Source organism: Loxodonta africana, chromosome 12, assembly GCF_030014295.1.
Source record: "Loxodonta africana isolate mLoxAfr1 chromosome 12, mLoxAfr1.hap2, whole genome shotgun sequence".
Lineage (NCBI taxonomy): Eukaryota > Metazoa > Chordata > Mammalia > Proboscidea > Elephantidae > Loxodonta > Loxodonta africana.
Window position 1 is genome coordinate 18193208 of NC_087353.1, and position 21069 is coordinate 18214276.

Below are 21069 nucleotides of genomic sequence, written 5' to 3' on the forward strand. Positions count from 1 at the left end.
AAAAAAAGTTAACATTTTTTTCCTGTTCATTACCTTTGTGAAAATTAAGAAAATCCAGATTCCTAAAGATAAATAAATGGGAAGATTTTTTAAATTTATTTTTATTTAAAATTAATTTGGTAGCCCTGGTGGCACAGTCGTTAAGTGCTACAGCTGCTAACCAAGAGGTCGGCAGTTTGAATCCACCAAGCGCTCCTTGGAAACTCTATGGGGCAGTTCTACTCTGTCCTATGGGGTTGCTGTGAGTCAGAATCCACTCGACAGCAGTGGGTTTGATTTGGTTTAAATTTTATTTATTTTGATGTACCCGCAAGTCATGCCTACTTTTGTTAATTTTCACAAAGGTAACGAACAGAAATAAACATTGCAAAATGGGAAATGTGCACATAATTTTCAGTATTATGCCTGATTACAGGCATCTCTGCTCATGGTTTGCAGGCTTACTCTTCACATTAAGTTTGGGAAATATATTGCTATTTATTTTTATCCAGGCAATTTCCATTTTAGATTATATAATCTCCCCTCCCCCCTTCAGTACAAGTTGTCTCTTCTATATGGAGAAGTACCTAGTGATTTTGCAAAGAAAACCAAATCAGGCTATTTCTTATAAAAAGATAAGGATACTGATGGAAATCTTGAATCTCAGAATTAAGTATTTACATTACATACACATTAAGGGCAAGTGTGTTTTGGGAGTAAAGAAAGAAGCAACAATCATACACAAGATAGCAACTTAGTAAGTTCTGAATGATGACAACACTCACACCTACAGAAAAGGCCCATCTATCAAGAAGACAGAATCTCATTAAGACACCAAACTATGCAAAAAAACACCAAAACAGCATGCATGAAACAGTGTTTGGAAAAATAAGTTATTTTCAGTATCTCAAAGCCTAAATGAAGAGAAAAATGATCAGTACACAGGAGATGAGACAACTTTTTCACCATCTAAAATAACCAGTGCACAACTGTTCACGGTATTCAAATTCCTAACTTAAGGGTATATGTAAAAGAAACAAGCATCATCTGTGCCAATAATGGAGGGGCTACAATAATCAGGAGCCCTGGTGGCAGAGTGGTTAAGGGCTTGGGTGCTGACCAAAAGGTCAGCAGTTCAAATCCACCAGCCGCTTCTTGGAAACCCTATGGGACAGTTCTACTTTGTCCTGTATGGTCGCTATGAGTCAAAATTGACTCAAAGGCAATGTGTTTTAATAATCAAAGAGGTTAGTGAGAGCCAATGGACGCATGAGATGACCTGAAGTGGTACAATTCAGCTTATTAAAACTTTGACTGAATAAAACCTGTTGCCATCAAGTCTATTCCACCTCATAGCAACCTCACAGAATGGAGCAGAACTGCACCACAGGGTTTCCAAGGAGCAGCTGGTGGATTCGAGCTGCCGAACTTTTGATTAGCAGCCGAGCTCTTAATCACGGTGCCACCAGAGCTCTTTGGCTGAACAGCAGGAAGGAATATCATAAGATATGATGTCTGGTTATGAAAAAATGTCTTAAGTACAGAAATCCCATTACCTGAATCACTGAAAAAAGTTTACTTCAGGATTAAGGCTATAAATTAGGTTTCTACATAGTTTATTCAGCAAATAGCTAATTCAATGAAATGGAAGATGGTTGCCCTCCTGAGGTTCCCTTAAAACTTATTCAATGGTTTAAAAAAAATTAAAATGGAGCAACGAAATAAAGTATGGTATTATTTTTATCACAAAACTCTTCTGACCATATCACTCTGAGTAAAAGACTGCTTGAGCAGTGTTAAAACAGAAACTTAAAACATTACTTTCATGAAAACCACATAAATTGATCTTTTAAAACCTCTGACACTGCTTAAAAGGCTTACTGAGAAAAATCAGAAATAAAGTTTTATACTAAAATATTTCAACGGTTGTCTAAAATGTCGTAATAAAAAGTAGAAAATCTTTATCTTCAGTTTTTTATTTCACTCCCTTTCTTTTGACTAAATGTATGTTAACCCAAAAAAAAAAAAAAACCCCTCAAATGATCTAGACAAAAGCTTTTGGCTCAACACATAATTGCAACAAAATTACAATAATTGTACCAATTAAAATAATCTTGAATGAACAGTATGTTATCTTCATGTTCCGATGGTTTATAGAGGGATCTACTTAATTAGCTCAAATTGCTTTCCAGTGTTAGTATCAAATGTCATTTGTTAAAAGTTGAACAATTTAGAAAATAATTTAACAAAGCAATTTTTCCAAACACCAAGAACCAACATTTTCTTTTTCAGCTGAATAAAGCAAGCAGCTGTGTCATCAAATTGCTATAAAATAAATGAGGCTTTTTATGGAAGAAAAAAAATAAGTTTTACTACTCACGTTAAAAATACTATTTTCTGATTGTTTTCACTAAATCAGATTTCTTTAATAAAATAAGTGAATATCAATTATATCCTGCCGCTTTCTGTCTGCTGTAAATAAGATTTTTTACTATCCAAATGACATCAAAGGACTCAGCCGTGGTTGTCTAGAAAGTGTTACCCAAATTAGTATAACGTATTACAATAAATTGTCTTAGTGTAGTTTTCATTCCAAATCTTATTATATTTTTAAGTTAATTTCTTATGAATTCTCAAAAATTGCTTATTATATTGTCTTTTTCCTTACACTGCTACAAAATAATCTTTGTAAGTATTTGTAGCAGAAAAGACATAATTATTTCTCAAAAAAACAAAAAAAAAGCATCTCAGAATCATCTTGAATTTAACACACTCACGGATGGCAGGCCAGCCAAGAGCTGAAGTCAAAAAGGATGGGTTGGTTTAATGCCAAAACACAGTTCACGTTAACTCATTGTACCTCCAACATACAATATTCTGTATTTACTTGAACAAAAAAAAAATGTTCCCCTACAAAACCCCACCCTAAGTTACTTTTATTACATGATGCAAAATACTTTCCCCCTTTGAAAACATTTCTTTGGCAAATAATTCTATTTCATAAACAGAGTGTGGGTGTACGGATAATAATTACCGTTTTCTTTAATCTATATGCTATATATTCTCTTTCGTCTATAACATATATTTTAATTTAGAAAATATACAAATATTGAAAATTTTCTTCAACAACGTGAAATCATATACCCGGTCAGAGTCAAATGTTAGCCAATTAGAATGAAAGTTTAAAAAGGTCAAACAATTATCTATCAGTAAAATACCACTATTTTAGCCTGAAAAGTTTTCTACTCTCCAGAATACGTTGTAGCCCGATACTGATAAAATGTGTTAACTGGTTGATGATTTGAGGCATCACATTTTTGCTCCCCTCCAGTTGCTTCAAATGTATATGTTGCATCTTTAAATGAATGTAAGTAATTTGATACTCAAGTATTTAGGGGAAAGGACCACACTGTGTGTAATTAATTTATCTTCTAATGGTTTAGAAAAAACATGCACGTGTGCGTGTATGTGTGCGTGTAAAATGTATCGGGGGAGAGTGCACACACAATAAAGTCTGTGTGCGCACAGGGGATATGGTGAGTGTAAAATGAGAAAGAAAATGGGGTAAAATGTCAACAAAATCCATAACTGGGTGAAGGGTATAAGGACGTTCTTTGTACTATTCTTATTCTTGCAACTTTTTTGTAAGTTTAAGAGTCTTTCCAAATTAAAAAAAAAAAAAAAATGAATTATAAAAGGTACGTTCTGCAAGGGCGTAACATGCTGTTACGTTTGCCTCCCTATGTACCCCCGCCTCCCTGGCCAGCCCCTACAACACACAGAAAAACAAAGAACAACTATACGTGCCTTGACCCATAGTAAAAAACTCACATTACACACACATTAAGTGAGGAAAAGTAACTACAGAAAATAAACAAAAATCGAAAGAAGCAATCAGACCTCTTAGTATCTTGAAGAAGTAAGGTTTAAGGAAGGCATGCTATATTCAAACAATAATACCTCAAACGAGATTCAAATTACTCTTCACCCTTTTTTTTTTTTTTATCTTTTGCCTTCCTGCCACCATTCCAGCAAAAAAAATTAAACACCAAGCTCCAGAGCTACTGTTTTCTAATTTAAAGTACTTCCCAGTGATAAGATGAAAGCTCAGTTTTATACAAACATGTTCAGTATTTTCTACATAGTTTAACGAAACGCGGAAATAAGACCAATTTTCTGCAAAGACATTAGACGCCGTCATTAGGGGCTTTTAAAAAACATGTATGAATTCACCTGAATTAACTCACTAAACCAAGAGTTACAGATTTTAATATTTGTCCTCACTGACTGTTCCTTACGGGACCTGAAGTGATTAAGTTTGCCTTCTTGGCATTTGTCGAATTCAGTTCTTAAAATACTAATGAACACTGCACCTTCTACCTCTACTTGCCCTACAACTTTCATAGGTACTGGCTGCTTTTAATATTAGAGTTGAGAGAGGGAGACAGAGAGGGGGAGAGAGAGAGAGGGGAGGCAGGGAGGGGAGGGGAGGCAGGGACAGAGAGAAAAAAAGTAGTTTGTGCTTCATCCATTCCTGGAACAAAACAGTTTTTTTAAAAAGCTTTCGACACAGCCCCTGGGTGGTGCCAATGGTTAGCATGCTTGACAGCTCCTCTAAAGTTTAGAGGTTCGAGTCCACCCAGAGGTGCCTCAGAAGAAAGGCTTGGCAACCTACTTCAGAAAAAGTCAGCCACTAAAAAGCTGATGGGGCGCAACTCTGCTCTGACACACATGGGGCTGCCACGAATCAGAGCCAACACGGTGGCTGCTGTTTGTTGTGTTTTTTTCTGACATATATATATGCATAACGATTTCGATTAAGTGTGACGTGCAGTTACAGAAATAACGTGAGCGCACTAGGGACTACAGCTCTTAGATACACGCACTTTAATGATGTCTCTAAGTAAAAATACAAACAAGGCAACGAATATTTACTGAACGATCACCATGCAGAACAAAAGAAAAGGTCAGAGAAGAACCCGATTTGTAATAAGTACTGACTAGGTGCTAAAGAGGGGCCTTGGTGGCACAGTGGTTAAGAGCTCGGCTGCTAACCAAAAGGTCGGCAGTTTGAATCCTCCAGCCACTCCTTGGAAACCCTATGGGGCAGTACTACCCTGTCTTAAAGGTCACTATGAGTCAAAATCGACTCAACAGCAATGGGTTCGGTTTTGGTGTAAGTACTAAAGGTACCTAGGAGGCACAAATGGTTTGTGCTTGGCTACTAACCCAAGGGTAGGCAGTTCGAACCCACCTAGCGTTACCACGGAAGAAAGGCCTGGTGATCTGCGTCTGTAAGGATTACACCCAAGAAAACCCTACGGAGCAGTTCTACTCTGTAACACATTGGGTCACCATGAGTTGGAATTGACTCGACAGCAACTGGTTACTGGTTATGAGAAAACTAGCTCTCCTGTTTCCAAGTTTTCAAATCTCTAGAAACCAACTGTATTACTCTAGGAACAATACAACTTAGACTCTAAGAATCCAAAGCAGCCTCAAATCACTTCAGACATTGTTTATTAGGCCATCCGTCACTTTATCTGAAGTTTTGTCTACCTTCAAATTCAGTTGAAGTCCTAAATGAAGGCTTATCCCTTTCTGTGACATATTTTCATATACATATACAAATAATAATATATTTCTCAAGGATAAAAAGAGAGTGCAGAAATATTACCTGTTTATGTTAAATAGGGCTTTAATGTATAAAATATAGCATGTGAAAAATATACCTCATTATATTGGTATGAATTATTATTAAGCAGCTAAAACTTTTAAAGAGTTAAGATGGAACTCTTCATAATGACTGTTCATATCTAGCAAGCATTCATAATTACACAGCACCTATGCTGTGATAATGGAAGCCCTGGTGGCGTAGTGGTTAAATGCTACGGCTGCTAACCAAAGGGTCAGCAGTTCAAATCTGCCAGGCGCTCCTAGGTAACTCTATGGAGCAGTTCTACTTTGTCCTATAGGGTTGCTATGAGTTGGAATCGACTCAACGGCACTGGGTTTGGTTTTGGTTTGTATGTTGTGATACATTTATTCATGAATTGAAACAATATTTTACTATACAATCAAGGAAAAAAACCAATCACCTATCTTGTAATAAGAAGATAATTTCTAAACTAACAAAGACCAAATGCAATTCAAGGCCACTTTTCCACAGGCATACGGAAACCATGTACCACTGCCATCTACTAGAACACTTACTTGACACAGCACACAAATTTTAAATGACTGATTTAATTTAGCATAAATTAAACATTGCAAAACCCAGAAGAGCCCAAATTTGTAATACAACAAACAATCCTTTATTTGCTTTAAATAGTAAAGAAATTATTATTCTTTTATAGTAAGTCATTTGAAATACTTTTTGAATTTCTACTTCTGATTTTAAAAGTTGATTAAATTTTAAAACCAGTTATTTATCTAAAAAACGTTAAATAGAACTTGTACACAAAAAAAGGGGATTGGAAAATAATGAAAAACACACGCTGACGATACTTTAAGGGAAAAAAATTATTTGAAATCTTAAAAGTTCTATCTGCACTAGATGCTTTGTTAGATTTAATATCTCATTTATATTTTTTAAATAGCAGTTTCAGTTACATCCAATTTTATAAAATTGTACAGTTCCTTTGTATTTTTTCTTCTTTTAAAGAGTTAGCTTATTTAGAGTAGCAGTTAAAATCTTTGAATGAACTGAAATATTCTATTAAACAGTAAGGGTTATACCATATTTTTACGCAAATAACGTGTGCCTTCTACGGTTTGTCAACCGTGCCCTCCCCCAGGAGGTATTTTCGTAACTGGGCGACGCTAATTTTTTTACAGCAACATGTAAAAAAAAAAAACTGGCATAGCAGCACTCATGAAAAAGTTTTGAAGGAGGGACCACGGTTGGCAAAAAAAAAAAAGGTAGAAAGTATGCGTTATTTGCATATAAATACGGTAACTTTGTGAATTTGACAGGAAACTGATAATTCTTCAAAATGTACATTTCACTGAGTCTCAAATGCAGGTCTTTCGAGAAAAAATTTTAATCAATTTTTTAAGCAGAAGTGGAAATTTAAAAAAGTACTTCAAATGATTTGCTATAAAAGACCAATAATTCCTTTACTGTCTAATGTAATTAAAGAATTTTTTCCAGCCAGTATTCACAATTTCTAGAGTCTTCCAGATAGAAAGCTGTGAAAAATGCCTGCACTAATGACTTGGAAAATGAAGTCTCTTTAACACATAAAGACACCTAGGTTAAAACATAAAATGGAAATAAATAATAATGTTTTAATGTTTGAATTTCATAAAGCCAATACTAAAATACATAAACACATAAAGCCAATATTAGTAATTAAACATAATTTTAGTATATAGGCTGCATACTGAAAAAGAAAGAACATGGCCAAAAACGGCTGTAAATTTTACATGGTGCAATATATACCTGTATACAACTGCAGAATCATCGTGGAAAATAACAGCAATGATTCGCTTAATCTGGAAGCATACATTTTGTTCATATTTATATGTATTCATTTTGCAGTATATGCATTAACTTTTTTTGAAAAGTTAACTCAATCTGAATATAAAGGTAAATATAAATAGGTCAAAGTACCTTTCATAAATGGTTTTTAATGTCATTTGATCTGGAACACCTTCAGTTTCTTCCAAATATAATATGAGCCATGAGGTTCGGTATGGCCACTGTTCAGTAAGGTTGATCCAGCTGGCAAGCCTATCCCAGTTGAAGCTAATCTGATTGGCCCTCAGTAATCGCCCTTTAAGGAATACAAAAACATTTTAAAATTAATAGATGAGTGCTACTAAACATTTAGCATATGTATACATAAAAAATAACATCAAATCCTTAAATTTTGGCATTTAGTTTATACTACAAATTCAAACCCAGTATTTATATGGCTGCTATAATCCAAAGAGTTATACTGTACAGCTTCTAAGGTTTAGACACAATTCTGTTTAATCCTAAAGTAATTTTTGTATGTGTGATTTGCCATGGTCCCACATACTGCTCCGACCACATACATGCGGAAAAAACTCTTTCAGGACTTGGCTATGTGCCAGACACCGCCCGGATGCTGCACGTGATCAGACAGCAGAACGTCAGTTTACCCATATGCTAAGATCCTACTGATGGGCCTCAAACAGATCCAGATACGCTAGTTCAGCCTTTGGTTTTTATGAGTAAATGTGCGGCCCCAAAAACACTTTCATTTTTATGTATTAAGGGCTGTCTATCCAGGTAACCTACCAAGTGGGTTAAAATGAGTGGGTCTAAAATCTGTTACTTCTATATACGGAAAAAGCCCTATCCATTGCTGGGGTTTTCTGGACCCTAATTCCGTGTTCTACCGCTACGTGTGCTTACATATGGACAGCTGCAATTCTCACACTTTCAGAAAGGAGGCGCTGTTCCACTGCATCATCAGTTTTGAGTTGACAGAGATTTTCAATTGCTGATATCACTTTTTAATTATATCAGTTTTACTTCATCGTTATCGGTTTAGTTTCCATCTAGAATAAAACTTAAACTCATGAAATAAAGCTTACTGCCTTCATAAAACTAACACTCTCGTGGAGAAGGCAAGTCAACAAGACAGCAAGTAATAAATTTTGTGTGTCAAGAGAGGAAGAGATCTACTCAGTGGGATGTAAATACAGTGAAATCTGTTGAGAGATGGAACTCGACAGGACTTACATGTTTTGTCAGGTCTCAAGAGTTTCCTGCCTTTGACAGGGTGCAGTCTTAGCACTTTTCTATTGCTCCTTTTAGTGGAAAACATCTGCGTTTTCCTTCTCTGATAAGTTTCTGCCTTACAAAGGTTTCAGCTTCAGCAGCTATTACTATATAGTTTCACATAAAACTAAAATTTCATAAAACCAGGCAACTAGAAGGTGATACAAGTGGCTAAGCACTGGACTACTAATCAAAAGGTTGATGGTTCAACTCTGCCCAGAAGCACCTCAGAGGTAAGGCCTGGCAATCGGCTTCTGAAAGGTCACAGTCTTGAAAACCTATGGTGTGGCTCTACTCTGCACACACGGGGGTCACCGTGAGTCAGAACTGACTCAGTGACAACCAAGAGCAACAAGAAACAAGGTATTAAAATGTGCTGGCAACACTGAGGAGCTCTGGCGGCACAGCGGTTAAGGCCAGATGAGTTGTGGGATGACATCAAGGACATCATTCATGAAGAAAGTAAAAGGTCATTAAAAAGACAGGAAAAAAGAAAAGACCAAAATGGATGTCAGAAGACACTGTGAAACTTGCTCTTGAACGTAAAGTAGCTAAAGCGAACGGAAGAAATGATGAAGTAAAAGCTAAATGGAACATTTCAAAGGGTAGCTCGAGAAGACAAAGTATTATAATGAAATGTGCAAAGACCTGGAGTTAGAAAACCAAAAGGGAAGAACACGCTTGGCAGTTCTCAAGATGGAAAAACTAAAAATTCAAGTGTCGATTTGAAATATTGAAGGATTCTATGGGCAAAATATTGAACAATGCAGGAAGCATCAAAAGAAGATGGAAGGACATAAACCAGAGACTACATCAGCCTGAGACCAGAAGAACTAGATGGTGCCCGTCTACAACCGATGACTGCCCTGACAGGGAACACAACAGAGAATCCCTGAGGGAGCAGGAGAGCAGTGGGATGCAGATCCCAAATTCTCATAAAAAGACCAGACTTAGTGGTCTGACTGAGGCTAGAAGGACACCCGTGGTCATGGCCCCCAGACCTTCTGTTGGCCCAGGACAGGAACCATTCCCAAAGCCAACTCTTCAGACATGGACTGGACTGGACAATGGGTTGGAGAGGGATGCTGGTGAGGAGTGAGCTTCTTGGATCAGGTGGACACTTGAGGCTATGTTGGTATCTCCTGCTTGGAGGGGAGATGAGAGGGTAGAGAGGGTTAGAGGCTGGCGAAATGGACACGAAAAGAGAGTGGAGGGAGGGAGTGGGCTGTCTCACTAGGGGGAGAGTAATTGGGAGTATGTAGCAAGGTGTATGTAAGTTTTTGTGTGAGAGACTGACTTGATTTGTAAACTTTCACTTAAAGCACAATAAAAATTATATAAAAAAAAAAGAAACAACAACAAAAAAAATAGAAGGAATACACAGTTATTGTACCAAAAAAGAAATGGCTGACATTCAACCATTTTAGGAGGTAGCATATGATCAAGAACTAATAGTAATGAAGGAAGAAGTCCAAGCTGCACTGAGACACTGGCAAAAAACAAGGCTCTAGGAATTGATGGAATACCAATTGAGATATTTCAACAAAGAGATGCAACGTTGGATGTGCTAAATCATCTATGCCAAGAAATCTAGAAGACACCTTCAAGGCCAACCGACTGGAAGAAATCCGTATTTGTGCCCATTCCAAAGAATGGTAATCCAACAGCACGTGAAAATTATCGAATATCATTAACATCACACGCAAGTAAGATTCTGCTGAAGGTAATTAAAAAATGGCTGCAGCAGTACATCAACAAGGAACTGCCAGAAATTCAAGGTGGATTCAGAGGAAGACTTGGAACAACAGATATCACTGCTGATGTCAGATGGATCTTGACTAAAAAGAGAGACTACCAGAAAGATGTTTACCTGTGTTTTATCGACTATACAAAGGCATTCTACTGTGTAGATCGTAACAAATTATGGACAACAGTGTGAAGAATGGGAATTCCAGAACACTTAATTGTGTACACAGACCAAGAGGCAGTTATTCAAACAGAACGAGGGGATATTGCATGGTTTAAAATCAGAAAACGTGTGCATCAGGGTTGTATCCTTTCACCATACTTATTCCATCTGTATGCTGAGCAAGTAATCCAAGAAGCTGAATTATATGAAGAATAATGTCAGCATCAGGATTGGAAAAAGACTCATTAACACCCTGCAATATGCAGATGACACAAGATTGCTTGCTGAAAGCAAAGAGGACTTGAAGCACTTACTGATGATGATCAAAGACCACAGCCTTCAGTATGGATTACACTTCAACATAAAAAAAAAACCCAAAAAACCAAACCCAGTGCCGTCAAGTCGATTCTGACTCATAGAGACCCTACAGGACAGAGTAGAACTGCCTCATAGAGTTTCCAGGGAGTGCCTGGCAGATTCCAACTGCCGACCCTTTGGTTACCAGCCGTAGCACTTAATCACTATGCTACCAGGTCTTCCCCTCAACGTAAAGAGAAAAATCTTCACCACTGGACCAATAAGCAACATCATGACAAATGGGGAAAAAACTGAAGTTGTCAAAGGTTTCCTTTTACTTGGATCCACAATCAATGCTCATGCAAGTAGCAATCAAGAAATCAAATGATGTACTGCATTGGGCAAATCTGCTGCAAAAGATCTCCTTAACGTGTTAAAAAGCAAAGACATCACTGTGAGGACTAAAGTGTGCCTGACCCAAACCATGGTATTTTCAATTACTTCATATGCATGTGAAACCTGGACAATGAATAAGGAAGACCAAAGAAGAACTGATGCCTTTGAATTATGGAGTTGGTGAAGAATATTCAATATACCATAAAATACCAGAAGAATGAATAAATCTGTCTTGGAAGAAGTACAGCCAGAATGCTCCTTTGAAGTGAGGATGGTGAGACTTCGTTTCGGACATGTTATCAGAAGGACCAGTCCCTGGAGAAGGACATCATGCTTGGTAAAGTAGAGGGTCAGTGAAAATAGGAAGACCCTTAATGGAATGGATTGACACAGTGGCTGCGACAAGGGACTCAAACATAGCAATGACTGTTGGGATGGCACAGGACCAGGCAGTGTTTCATTCTGTTGTACACAGGGTAGGAGTCGGAACCAACTCGATGGCACCTAACAACAACAACAACATCTAATACTTAAGAAATAAAGTAACAGGAAGAGAAAGTTTCGTCCAATGAATGTGTCTAAAATTTTTTATAATTTTATTCTCCAAAATCACGCAATAATACTTAAAATGAAGCATATTTGATAAAGCAGTTTTTAAGTAGGAAGCCACTCAACTAAATACTTTCCAGTATCTTATCCGCTACAATCCCAAACTCTTTTCTGATATCAGTCCCATCTATTCTATGACTGGAGCCCTGGTGGCACAGTGGTTAAATCTTCTAACTAAAAGGTTGGCAGTTCAAATACACCAATCACTCCGTGGAAACCCTATAGGGCAATTCTACTCTATAGTCACTATGAGTCAGAATCAACTCCACAGCAACAGGTTTTTTTTTTTTTTTAATGACTTTCTTAATAATAGCAAAAACTACTTGCATAATGCTCAACAGAGACACATGGTCCATTTTCGCATACAAAGAAATGGGGGTTTCAAGAAGTTGGGTAATATGTCCAGGACTCAAACTCAAGTTTTTTGCCTTCAAATTCAATCCTTTCCATTAAAATATTTCCTATATAGGTCCAACTAATGTTATCCAACTTAATGAAATATTTATCATGAAAACTATCAAAATTCCATTAAAATACAAAGGTTTAAATCTGTTATTTTTAACCTAACACTTAATTTTAAGCAATGAAACTATGGCATTAGATATTTTTATAAACAGGTATTTTACCAAAAATCTTTTGTTTTCAGGCAGAGCTACATTGATTAAATAAAATAAAAATATTTCCCATTTAAATTAATCTAGAAAGTCTACTATATAGTCAAAGACTAAGAGAAATTCTTACATTTAAAATGAGGTGTTCAGAAAATACTTTTTTTCTACTCTGAAAAACATCATTTTCAAAACGTGTATTTCAACTCAACTATTACATGACACTGAGTTGATCCCCTTTAAAATGCCTGAAAATGTCTTACCATAACCTAAAGCCCCTGCCATGGATTTTGGGTCTGTAATGGAAACCCTGGCGGCATAGCGGTTAAGTGCTACAGCTGCTAACCAAAAGGTCGGCAGTTCGAATCCACCAGGCGCTCCTTGGGAACTCTATGGGGCAGTTCTACTCTGTCCTATAGGGTCGCTGTGAGTTGGAATCAACTTGACAGCAATGGGTTTGGTTTGGCTTGGTTTAAGACACAAAATGAACTAGCCACTGGCTATTTCTTCAACATCGCTTCCCACTGCCCTCCGGCTGTTCATGGAATCCCACCTAAGGGCCTTTATACTTGCTGTTCCTTCTGCTTAAAATGCTTTTGTCGAGATACTTGTAAGACTCAGTTCCCACTTCATTCAGTTCTCTTATTCATTCAACAACGTCACAGACATTGTTCTGGGTACTGAGGAAAAAGCGATAAGATGGATAAAAATCCCTGCCCATGTGGATCTTACATTCTACAGAGAGACAACAGACAATAAAGAAAATTAATAAGTAAATGATATGATGTATTAGAAGGTGGTAAGTTCTAAGGAGAACCAGATGGAAAGCTACGGCAATAATGAATGTAGGTGAGACATAATGGTGAGAAATAGTCTGATTCTGGATATATTCTGAAGACTTGTTCTTAGCCGCTGTTCAGTCAGCTAACAGACTGGAGGTGGTGTATAAAGTGAAAACATCATGATTTTTAACCCAAGGAACTAGAAAAAAATTGGATTAACTGAGATGAGAGCGACTGTGAGCAGAATTCAACTTTGGACATGTTGAGTCTTGGAAATGACGTCAAACAGGCAACTGGACAGCTACAGGGCTGACGATACGCATTTGTGAGTCTTCAGCATAGAAGTGGTATTTAAAACTTTGAGACTAAATGGGATCAACAAGGGAGCTAGTCTACATAGAAAAGGAAGGATCCCAGGACTGAGTCCATGGCATTCCAACATTAAATGGTAAAAGAAGATGAGAAATAACCATCAGCATGGGAGACGGAAAATCCAGTAAGCGTGGCATTACGAAAGCCAAATAAAGAAATAATCTCAAGAAGTGGGGAGTGATCAACATATTGTCAAGTGCTGCTAACACTTCAATTTAGGCAAGGACTAAGATTTGGCCACTGGATTTTGTAACATGGAAGTAATTTTATAACATGGAAGTTACCTTAAAGGTGCGATTTTGTGGAAGTGCTGAGGGCAAAGGGTTATTGGAGTAGGGTAAGAGGGAACAGAGGGAGAAGAATCTGTCACAGGGATAGATATCTCTTTCAAGGAATTTCCTGAAAAATGGGGTGGTAGCTAGAGGTGGAGTCAAGAGGTTCCTCCCCCACCCCACAGGAGAAACAACAATATGTTTGTGTGTTGGTGGGAATAATTTCAAACGAGTGAGTGGGGGAGTGTTATCTTCTTCTCACTGTTTCATTTTTTATGGCATTTATCATTACATGACATTATATATTTCAGTCTTCCCCAATAGGGGAGAGATTTTATCTTGTTCTCTGCTTTATCTCCACAATGCCTAGACCAATATCTGACATTTAGCATATACTCAATATACATTTGTTAGAAGAGCATATAAATGTTATTGACAAGATGCTAGAACATTTCCATTGCAGGATTTAATAAAAAATAATGAGGTTTGGGGCCTCGTTTAAAGGAAATTAATTGCCAAGAAGAATGTAAATGTATTATTAGATACAATCCTATTTGCAATATATTTCCACAGTATGAGCCTCAATGTTAGTATTAAAACATAATTTCAATATAATCATCATTACAGAATTAACCATCTAAAGAAAGAGACACAGATTTTACAAACTAAATTACAAGTGTTGATATGACTGTCTCAAGACTAATTAGCAAGTAACTAATGGTGGTGACCCTACGCAACGCCCCATAGGGTATCTGAGGAGCGCCTGGCAGGCTTGAACTGCCGACCATTTGGTTAGCAGCCATAGCACTTAGCCGCTACGCCATCAGGGTTTCCTTTTTTTTTTTTCTTCACTGGTGGTGGTGGGGAAACCCTGGTGGTGTAGTGGTTAAGTGCTACAACTGTGAACCAAGAGGTCAGCAGTTCAAATCCTCCAGGCACTCCTTGGAAACTCTACAGGGCAGTTCTACTCTGTCCTGTAGGGTTGCTATGAATCGGAATCGACTCAACGGCAGTGGGTTTGGTTTGGTTTAATGGTGGTGCAAATATTGACAATAAAATTGAGGAATCTTACTCTATGACTGAGTTCCTCGTGTGGAATTCTGTTTTCCACAATAATGGTGGTATTTACAATGAAAACATTAATACAATATACCCATTTGTTCCTGAAATTAAATTGCTTTGTTAATGTTGAAGCTTATTATTTATCATAAGACAATAAGAAACAGAAGTTACCTGTCACAGAAACAATATTAAGTAATCTTCTCATAGTCTGAGGGCTTATGTCACTGAACCAGTCCTCAGTAACCAACAGTTTTGTAAGATCAAAGGACATCTGCCGAGTGATCGTCCGCTGTATCTGTCTTCTCCGGTAAGTATCCTGAAACAATGTATTATAAATAAGAATGAACCTGCTATTTTCAGTCTAAGAACTTAAGGCTTCTTAAGAATATAATTTTACTATCACAAAAAAGAATCTGAATTTTTAATCGAAGAAGACTGTACAGTAATAAAAAGAATTATTATTCCATGAGGCAGAATATTTACACAAAAGCAGTTATATTCCAAACTCTCAAGGAAATTCATTATATACAGGAACTATGAAGTAAGAAAACAAACTAATCCTTCCTATGGTTTTAAGGATTCAACACTTTGATTTTTAGATTAAAGTGTGTGACAAGTATGCAGAAAAGAAAGTATGGCTTCTCTAAACATCATCGTATCTCCATAACAATTAAAGGCATTTTATTGAGCAGGTGGGGTAGGGGATCCCATCTAAGGAAAGGAGGACAGGCACAACAAAGGTTCTCACCTAGGGTCACAATGCAAGTGAACGATGCAATCAGCCACAGAGGTCCAAGTGTACAGACACTCAAGAGAGAAACTCACAACAGTAAACCAGGCCTTTCTATTAATTTAGTGCAGGCAGTTAATTAGCATTTTGTCCCGCATAATAATTATTCTGCATCCATGTTAATATAGGACAGATACAAGGAATCAAAATGTCACTTAAGACACATTTTATTAAAAAGTAAAATCTGTAAATTTAATGGTAGCAAATCAGGAAAAAAAAAAAACAAGGTCAACGCTTGTATGACTTATCTGTCACCAGGTGGCATTATTACTATAACTTACCTGCCAGTGGACATTTTCCTGTCTTATAATACTCCTTTCTATACAAAGAGGTTTCCTAGGGATGGGGTAGGACAGGGACAACTGAAGTGTTAGAAAAGGTGGCTGAGAAGGGCACAAAATCACTATGTAGGTATAGGAAAAAAAAAAAAGAGTACACACCTCACAAACATCAGGGAAGGAGGAAGGCTAAGACGAAGATAAAGCGAGGCGCTATTCTCGTGCCACAAACTGCTTCATCCCCTACAACTATGGTGGCAACGCACATCTCAATCTGACTAGGAATTAACAGAGTGGTTTTCAACCCTGGATGAAAGATCCCAGAGACTTCCGGCCAACACGGCGCCAGAGACAGAAGCACCACGCTGTCCCTCTATAGCAAAGACCCAAAAAACTAAATAAAACGTCATTCCTGGAACCTGAAGTATCAAATGAAGAGATACTCAGCCAAGCACCAGATGGAATAAGAAACTGACAGAGGACAGAGAATGAGGACAGAGATGTGTGAAGGGTCCCATCGCTAACGCAGCACAGATATGCCATCTTGGACTCCTGCTGGGGATTGGCAGACAGGGAGCACAGGAAAGCAGTTTCACAGAACTTCCAGAAGGAGACAGAGCACCTGGTAACCTGCAATACATGCTTTCCCACCCCTCCATTTGCTCCCCACTGCTCTTCCTTTGAGCTTGCTGGCTGGCTGCGGTGGCTCAGCCAGCCAGGAGGTGCACCGTCCATGCCTCTTGGATTCGCCCCACCCATGTCAGAGATCAGTGGACAAGGAGTAAGGGAAAGCAGCTTCAGGAAGTTCCCACCAGGAGACAGATCATCTGGTAACAAGCGATATACACTTTCCTAACCCCCGCTTCTTCCTCCCAACTTCGGCCTCCTCTGCTTCCCGCCAGCTGCAGTCTCTTGGCCAGGAGACAACTGCTTCAGCCTCAGGCTGCTTGGATTCGCCCTGCTACACTGGCCAGGCTCCTGAGCTGGTGGTGGTTCTTTCTGTCTCTTTTGGTTTCTTCTGTGCCTCCTACCACCTCCCCCTTCTTTCTCTGGAACACCTGGCTCCGTGTGCCATCTCTGCTTCTTCCTCAAAGGCTGTGAAGCCACGCTCGACTGGGGAACCACTCCCCTGCCCAGCAACACCACGCTGGTGGGATCCTTGGGACTTTTTTTTGCCTTGTGTTACTTTGTTCTGTTTTGTTTTGTCTGTTTTCTTTTCGCAGTTTGGGAGCCCCTTCTTGCCGGGCTGCACTGCACAGCTTAGGAGCCACTCCCCCAATCTACGCAGTCACACATATGGGATCCCTGGGGGCATTTCCTTCTTTTTTTCTCTTTTCTCTCTCTTTTTTCCTTTCTCCTTCCTCATTTCTCAGTTCTGGTCTCTCTATGCTTATCTTCTTTTCCTGTCTCCTGAATACCTGGTGATGTGTGACACCTATACCCCCTCTAGCCAGACTATACCGCATAGTCTGGCAGCCACTTCCCCCGTCTTAGCAACCCCGCTGGAGGGACTCTGAGACTCTTCCGGGCTTTTTTTTTTTCCCCCAAATTTTTATCTAGTTATTTTTTTTTCTTTTCCCGTTTTTCTTTTTTTTCTTTTTGCTTTTCTCCATTTCTTGGTTTCTTTTCTCTCCACTCCAACGGCAAGCTCCCTTAGCACTTTCTTTGCTTGTTTGGTTGTTTTTAGCTCCTGTTTCTCTCTCCTCTTTCCCAAACCCCTATTAGCTCCATACATCACAACCTCCCCCATCCTTCCTGCCTACCTGTACCATGCACTGAACACCATACCCCTGAGCAGCACAGGCACAGCCCACTTGAACCTGCCCAACACTGATTCCTGGCCCACCCTGTTGGGCCTAGTACATGCCACAAACAACCCATCCCAGGCCCTCCCCTTCAGCTGGACCTGCCCTGCTGCACCATAGCTGATTGACTGCCCCTGCCCATTGGACAAGGAGGTAAAAAGTATTGTGACTACAGATGAGCAAGCGACAAAGATAGCACAGCCCGCCTGCTCAGACATAACCAAATAAAACAAAAAAGCAGGACGAAACAAACAAATCCACAATCAAGAAATGAAGAAAATAACTACTGAATGTCCCAAAGACAGCAGACAATATCAAAACATATTGAAAAAAGGACAGGGTGGTTCTAGTAGGTGTCCAAAATAAAATACCAGGTGACTTTCCAGTAGAAGAAAAGGCACTAGAACTACCTGATAGGGAATTCAAATCTCTAATATTCAGAGCAATCCAAGAGTTGAAGCAAAAAAAGCAGACAAAAATGAGAAAAAAATAGACAAATTTATGGAAGAGGCAGACAAATTCATGGAAAATAGACAAAAAAATGTACAATTCAGGAAAGCAATACAGGAACAAAATGCCAAAATAAACTCACAACTAGAAATCATACAAAAACAGCAATCAGAAATCCAAAAGATAAACAACAAGATTTCAGAAACGGATGGTGAAATTAGGACGTTTCCAGATAAATAAAAATTAACGGAATATGTAAAAACCAAAACAAATTCACAAGAATTATAAAAGGGAGTCCTTCGGTCTGAGAACAAACATCAGACCACAGCCCGAATTTAGGAGGCAAGATTGTACCAACCAGATACCAACCTAGGAAATGAACTCTCAAGGACTATCCAAAACGAAAACAACTGAAACAGGGAACCAGAGAGGTTAATCTATAATTGACAACAACGTCAGAACAATAAAAGAGGGAATAAATGGTATAGGTATAAAACTTTCTAATGGAGAGGAAGGCAAGGCGATAATAATAATAGACTGGTTCAAACCTAGAAAGATAAGGGTAAATTTCAAAGTAACCACATAGAAAGTTAACAAACCTACTCATCAAAATTAAGAAGAAAAACATAAGGTCTCAATAAAAACAAAATCTACAAAAATGAAAGAAATGAAAAGAAATTCACAAACAAAAGGAACTCAGCACAGGAGAGTAAGAGGAACAAAGAAAATGTTAGTACCACAAAAAAAACCACTACAAAATGACAGAAATAAACTCACACCTATCAATAATTACACTGAATGTAAATGGCCTAAATGCACCCATAAAGAGCCACAGGGTGACCGAATGGATAAAAAAACAGGATCCATCAATATGCTGCCTACAAGAGACACACCTTAGACACAAAGACATAAATTTATTAAAAATCAAAGGATGGAAAAATGTATTATCACTCAAATAATGACCAGAAAAGAGCAGGAGTGGCAATACTAATCTCAGATAAGATAGACTTTAAAATAAATTCCACCATAAGAGACAAAGAAGGGCACTACATAATGATTAAAGGGATGATCCATCATGAAGACTTAACCATAATAAACAGCTACGCACCCAATGACAAGGCTCCAAAATACATAAAACAAACTCTAACAGCACTGAAAACAGAAATTGACAGTTCCACAATAATAGTAGGAGACTTCAACACACCACTCTCAGTAAAGGACAGAACATCTAGAAAGAAACTCAACAAAGATCTAGAAGAGCTAAAGAGCACAATCAGCCAACTTGACCTTATAGACATATATAGAACACTCCACCCAACAGCTGCAAAGTACACACTCTTTTCAAACATACATGGAACATTTTCCAGAACAGACTAAATCTTAGGCCACAGAGCAACCCTCAACAAAACCCAAAACACTGAGATAATACAAAGTATCTTCTCTGACCACAATACCATCAAAGTAGAAATGAACAACAGGAAGAGTGAGGAAAAAAAATCAATTACATGGAAACTGAGTAACACCCTGCTTAAAAACCACTCGGTGGCAGAAAAAATCAAAGACGGAATCAAAGTGTTCCTAGAATCAAACAAGAATGAAAACACATCATACCAAAACCTTTGGTTCACAGCAAAGGCAGTCCTCAGAGGTCAATTCACAACACTAGATGCACAAATCAAAAAAGAAGAGACAAAATCAAGACATTAGTTACACAACTTGAATAGAAAGAGAATAGCAAAAGAAGCCCGCAGCCACCAGAAGAAAGGAAAAAAAAAAAATCTTACTCCCAGAGATTTTGATTCAGTTGGTCTGGGGAAACACTTGGACATAGTTTGTGTGTGTGTGTCGGGGGCGGGGGGTGGGGGTTGTGGGGGGGAGCATGTTAAGGCTCTGAGGTGATTCTAATGAGTATTTAGGATTAAGGACAGGTTGGGAGGGGAGGATAGGGACCCATACAACTTACAGTTATTACGGCTCTAGGTTCAGACATTCCCTGAAAAACAACCTGAAGCTGAAAGGAAATTCAATGATAAAATTTATTTGGAATGCTTAATGAGGTATTTATAAAAGGTTATTTAAGTGACATCATTTTAATTTCATTTGAATAATAGCAATACAAACATTTGGCTCAAAACAAACGGCATCTTACCCGTCTGTTGAGGGCTGTCTTGCTACCAAGTTTGGTCACCTCCCCAAGGCTGTTTTGTGAAACTCTTCTGTCAGCGTCTTCCTGTATCACTGGAAGAATTTATCAAGGGAACACCACTGACATTAAAATTCTGTTGTATATGCTTTTAAGGAGTAGTGAAAACAGCAACAATATTTCCCCAAATAACGAGGGTCACTGTGAAAACATACAAAGTGCTTCCAACTCAAACCACTGATACTTAAAGAACTTGACCTTTACCTGTAGGATCCGAACACGGAACGTCCCCATTTGTTGCTGAAGTTACAAGAAATTTTCTCGCGTTGCTTAGTCCACGACTATTAAGGAAAACAGGCAAATGAACTATATTGCGCATATAGTCGTGTCCATTTATATTTGAGTCACGAAGCACGCTATTGAGGTTCTGGTTAATTGCCTTTATAATAATATGCGGATCACTTGCAAAAATGGCAATGAATGGGCCTTTTGAAAATAAAACTCGGACCTGTGGCAGAACGAAATATAGAGCTGTGATATAAATTTTAAATCATCGGATGTA

At 38.2% G+C, this 21069-nt stretch overlaps 1 protein-coding gene across 12 annotated transcripts in view; it reads right to left on the bottom strand.

The window, feature by feature from the left end:
• The window catches only part of KIDINS220 (kinase D interacting substrate 220), a 128843-nt gene that overhangs the window by 41970 nt on the left and 65804 nt on the right, over window positions 1-21069 (bottom strand). For 7 of the 12 annotated variants that reach the window (XM_064294996.1, XM_064295006.1, XM_064295002.1 and 4 more), the window contains 6 exons: window positions 20772-21015; window positions 20514-20602; window positions 20328-20375; window positions 19976-20026; window positions 15213-15357; window positions 7595-7757 (listed from right to left, as the gene is read on the bottom strand). In XM_064294996.1, coding sequence (XP_064151066.1) covers window positions 7595-7757; window positions 15213-15357; window positions 19976-20026; window positions 20328-20375; window positions 20514-20602; window positions 20772-21015 — 740 coding nt within the window. The remainder of the gene's footprint in view (window positions 1-7594; window positions 7758-15212; window positions 15358-19975; window positions 20027-20327; window positions 20376-20513; window positions 20603-20771; window positions 21016-21069) is intronic. The other 5 variants (XM_064295005.1, XM_064294999.1, XM_064295004.1 and 2 more) reach the window with 2 other exon arrangements.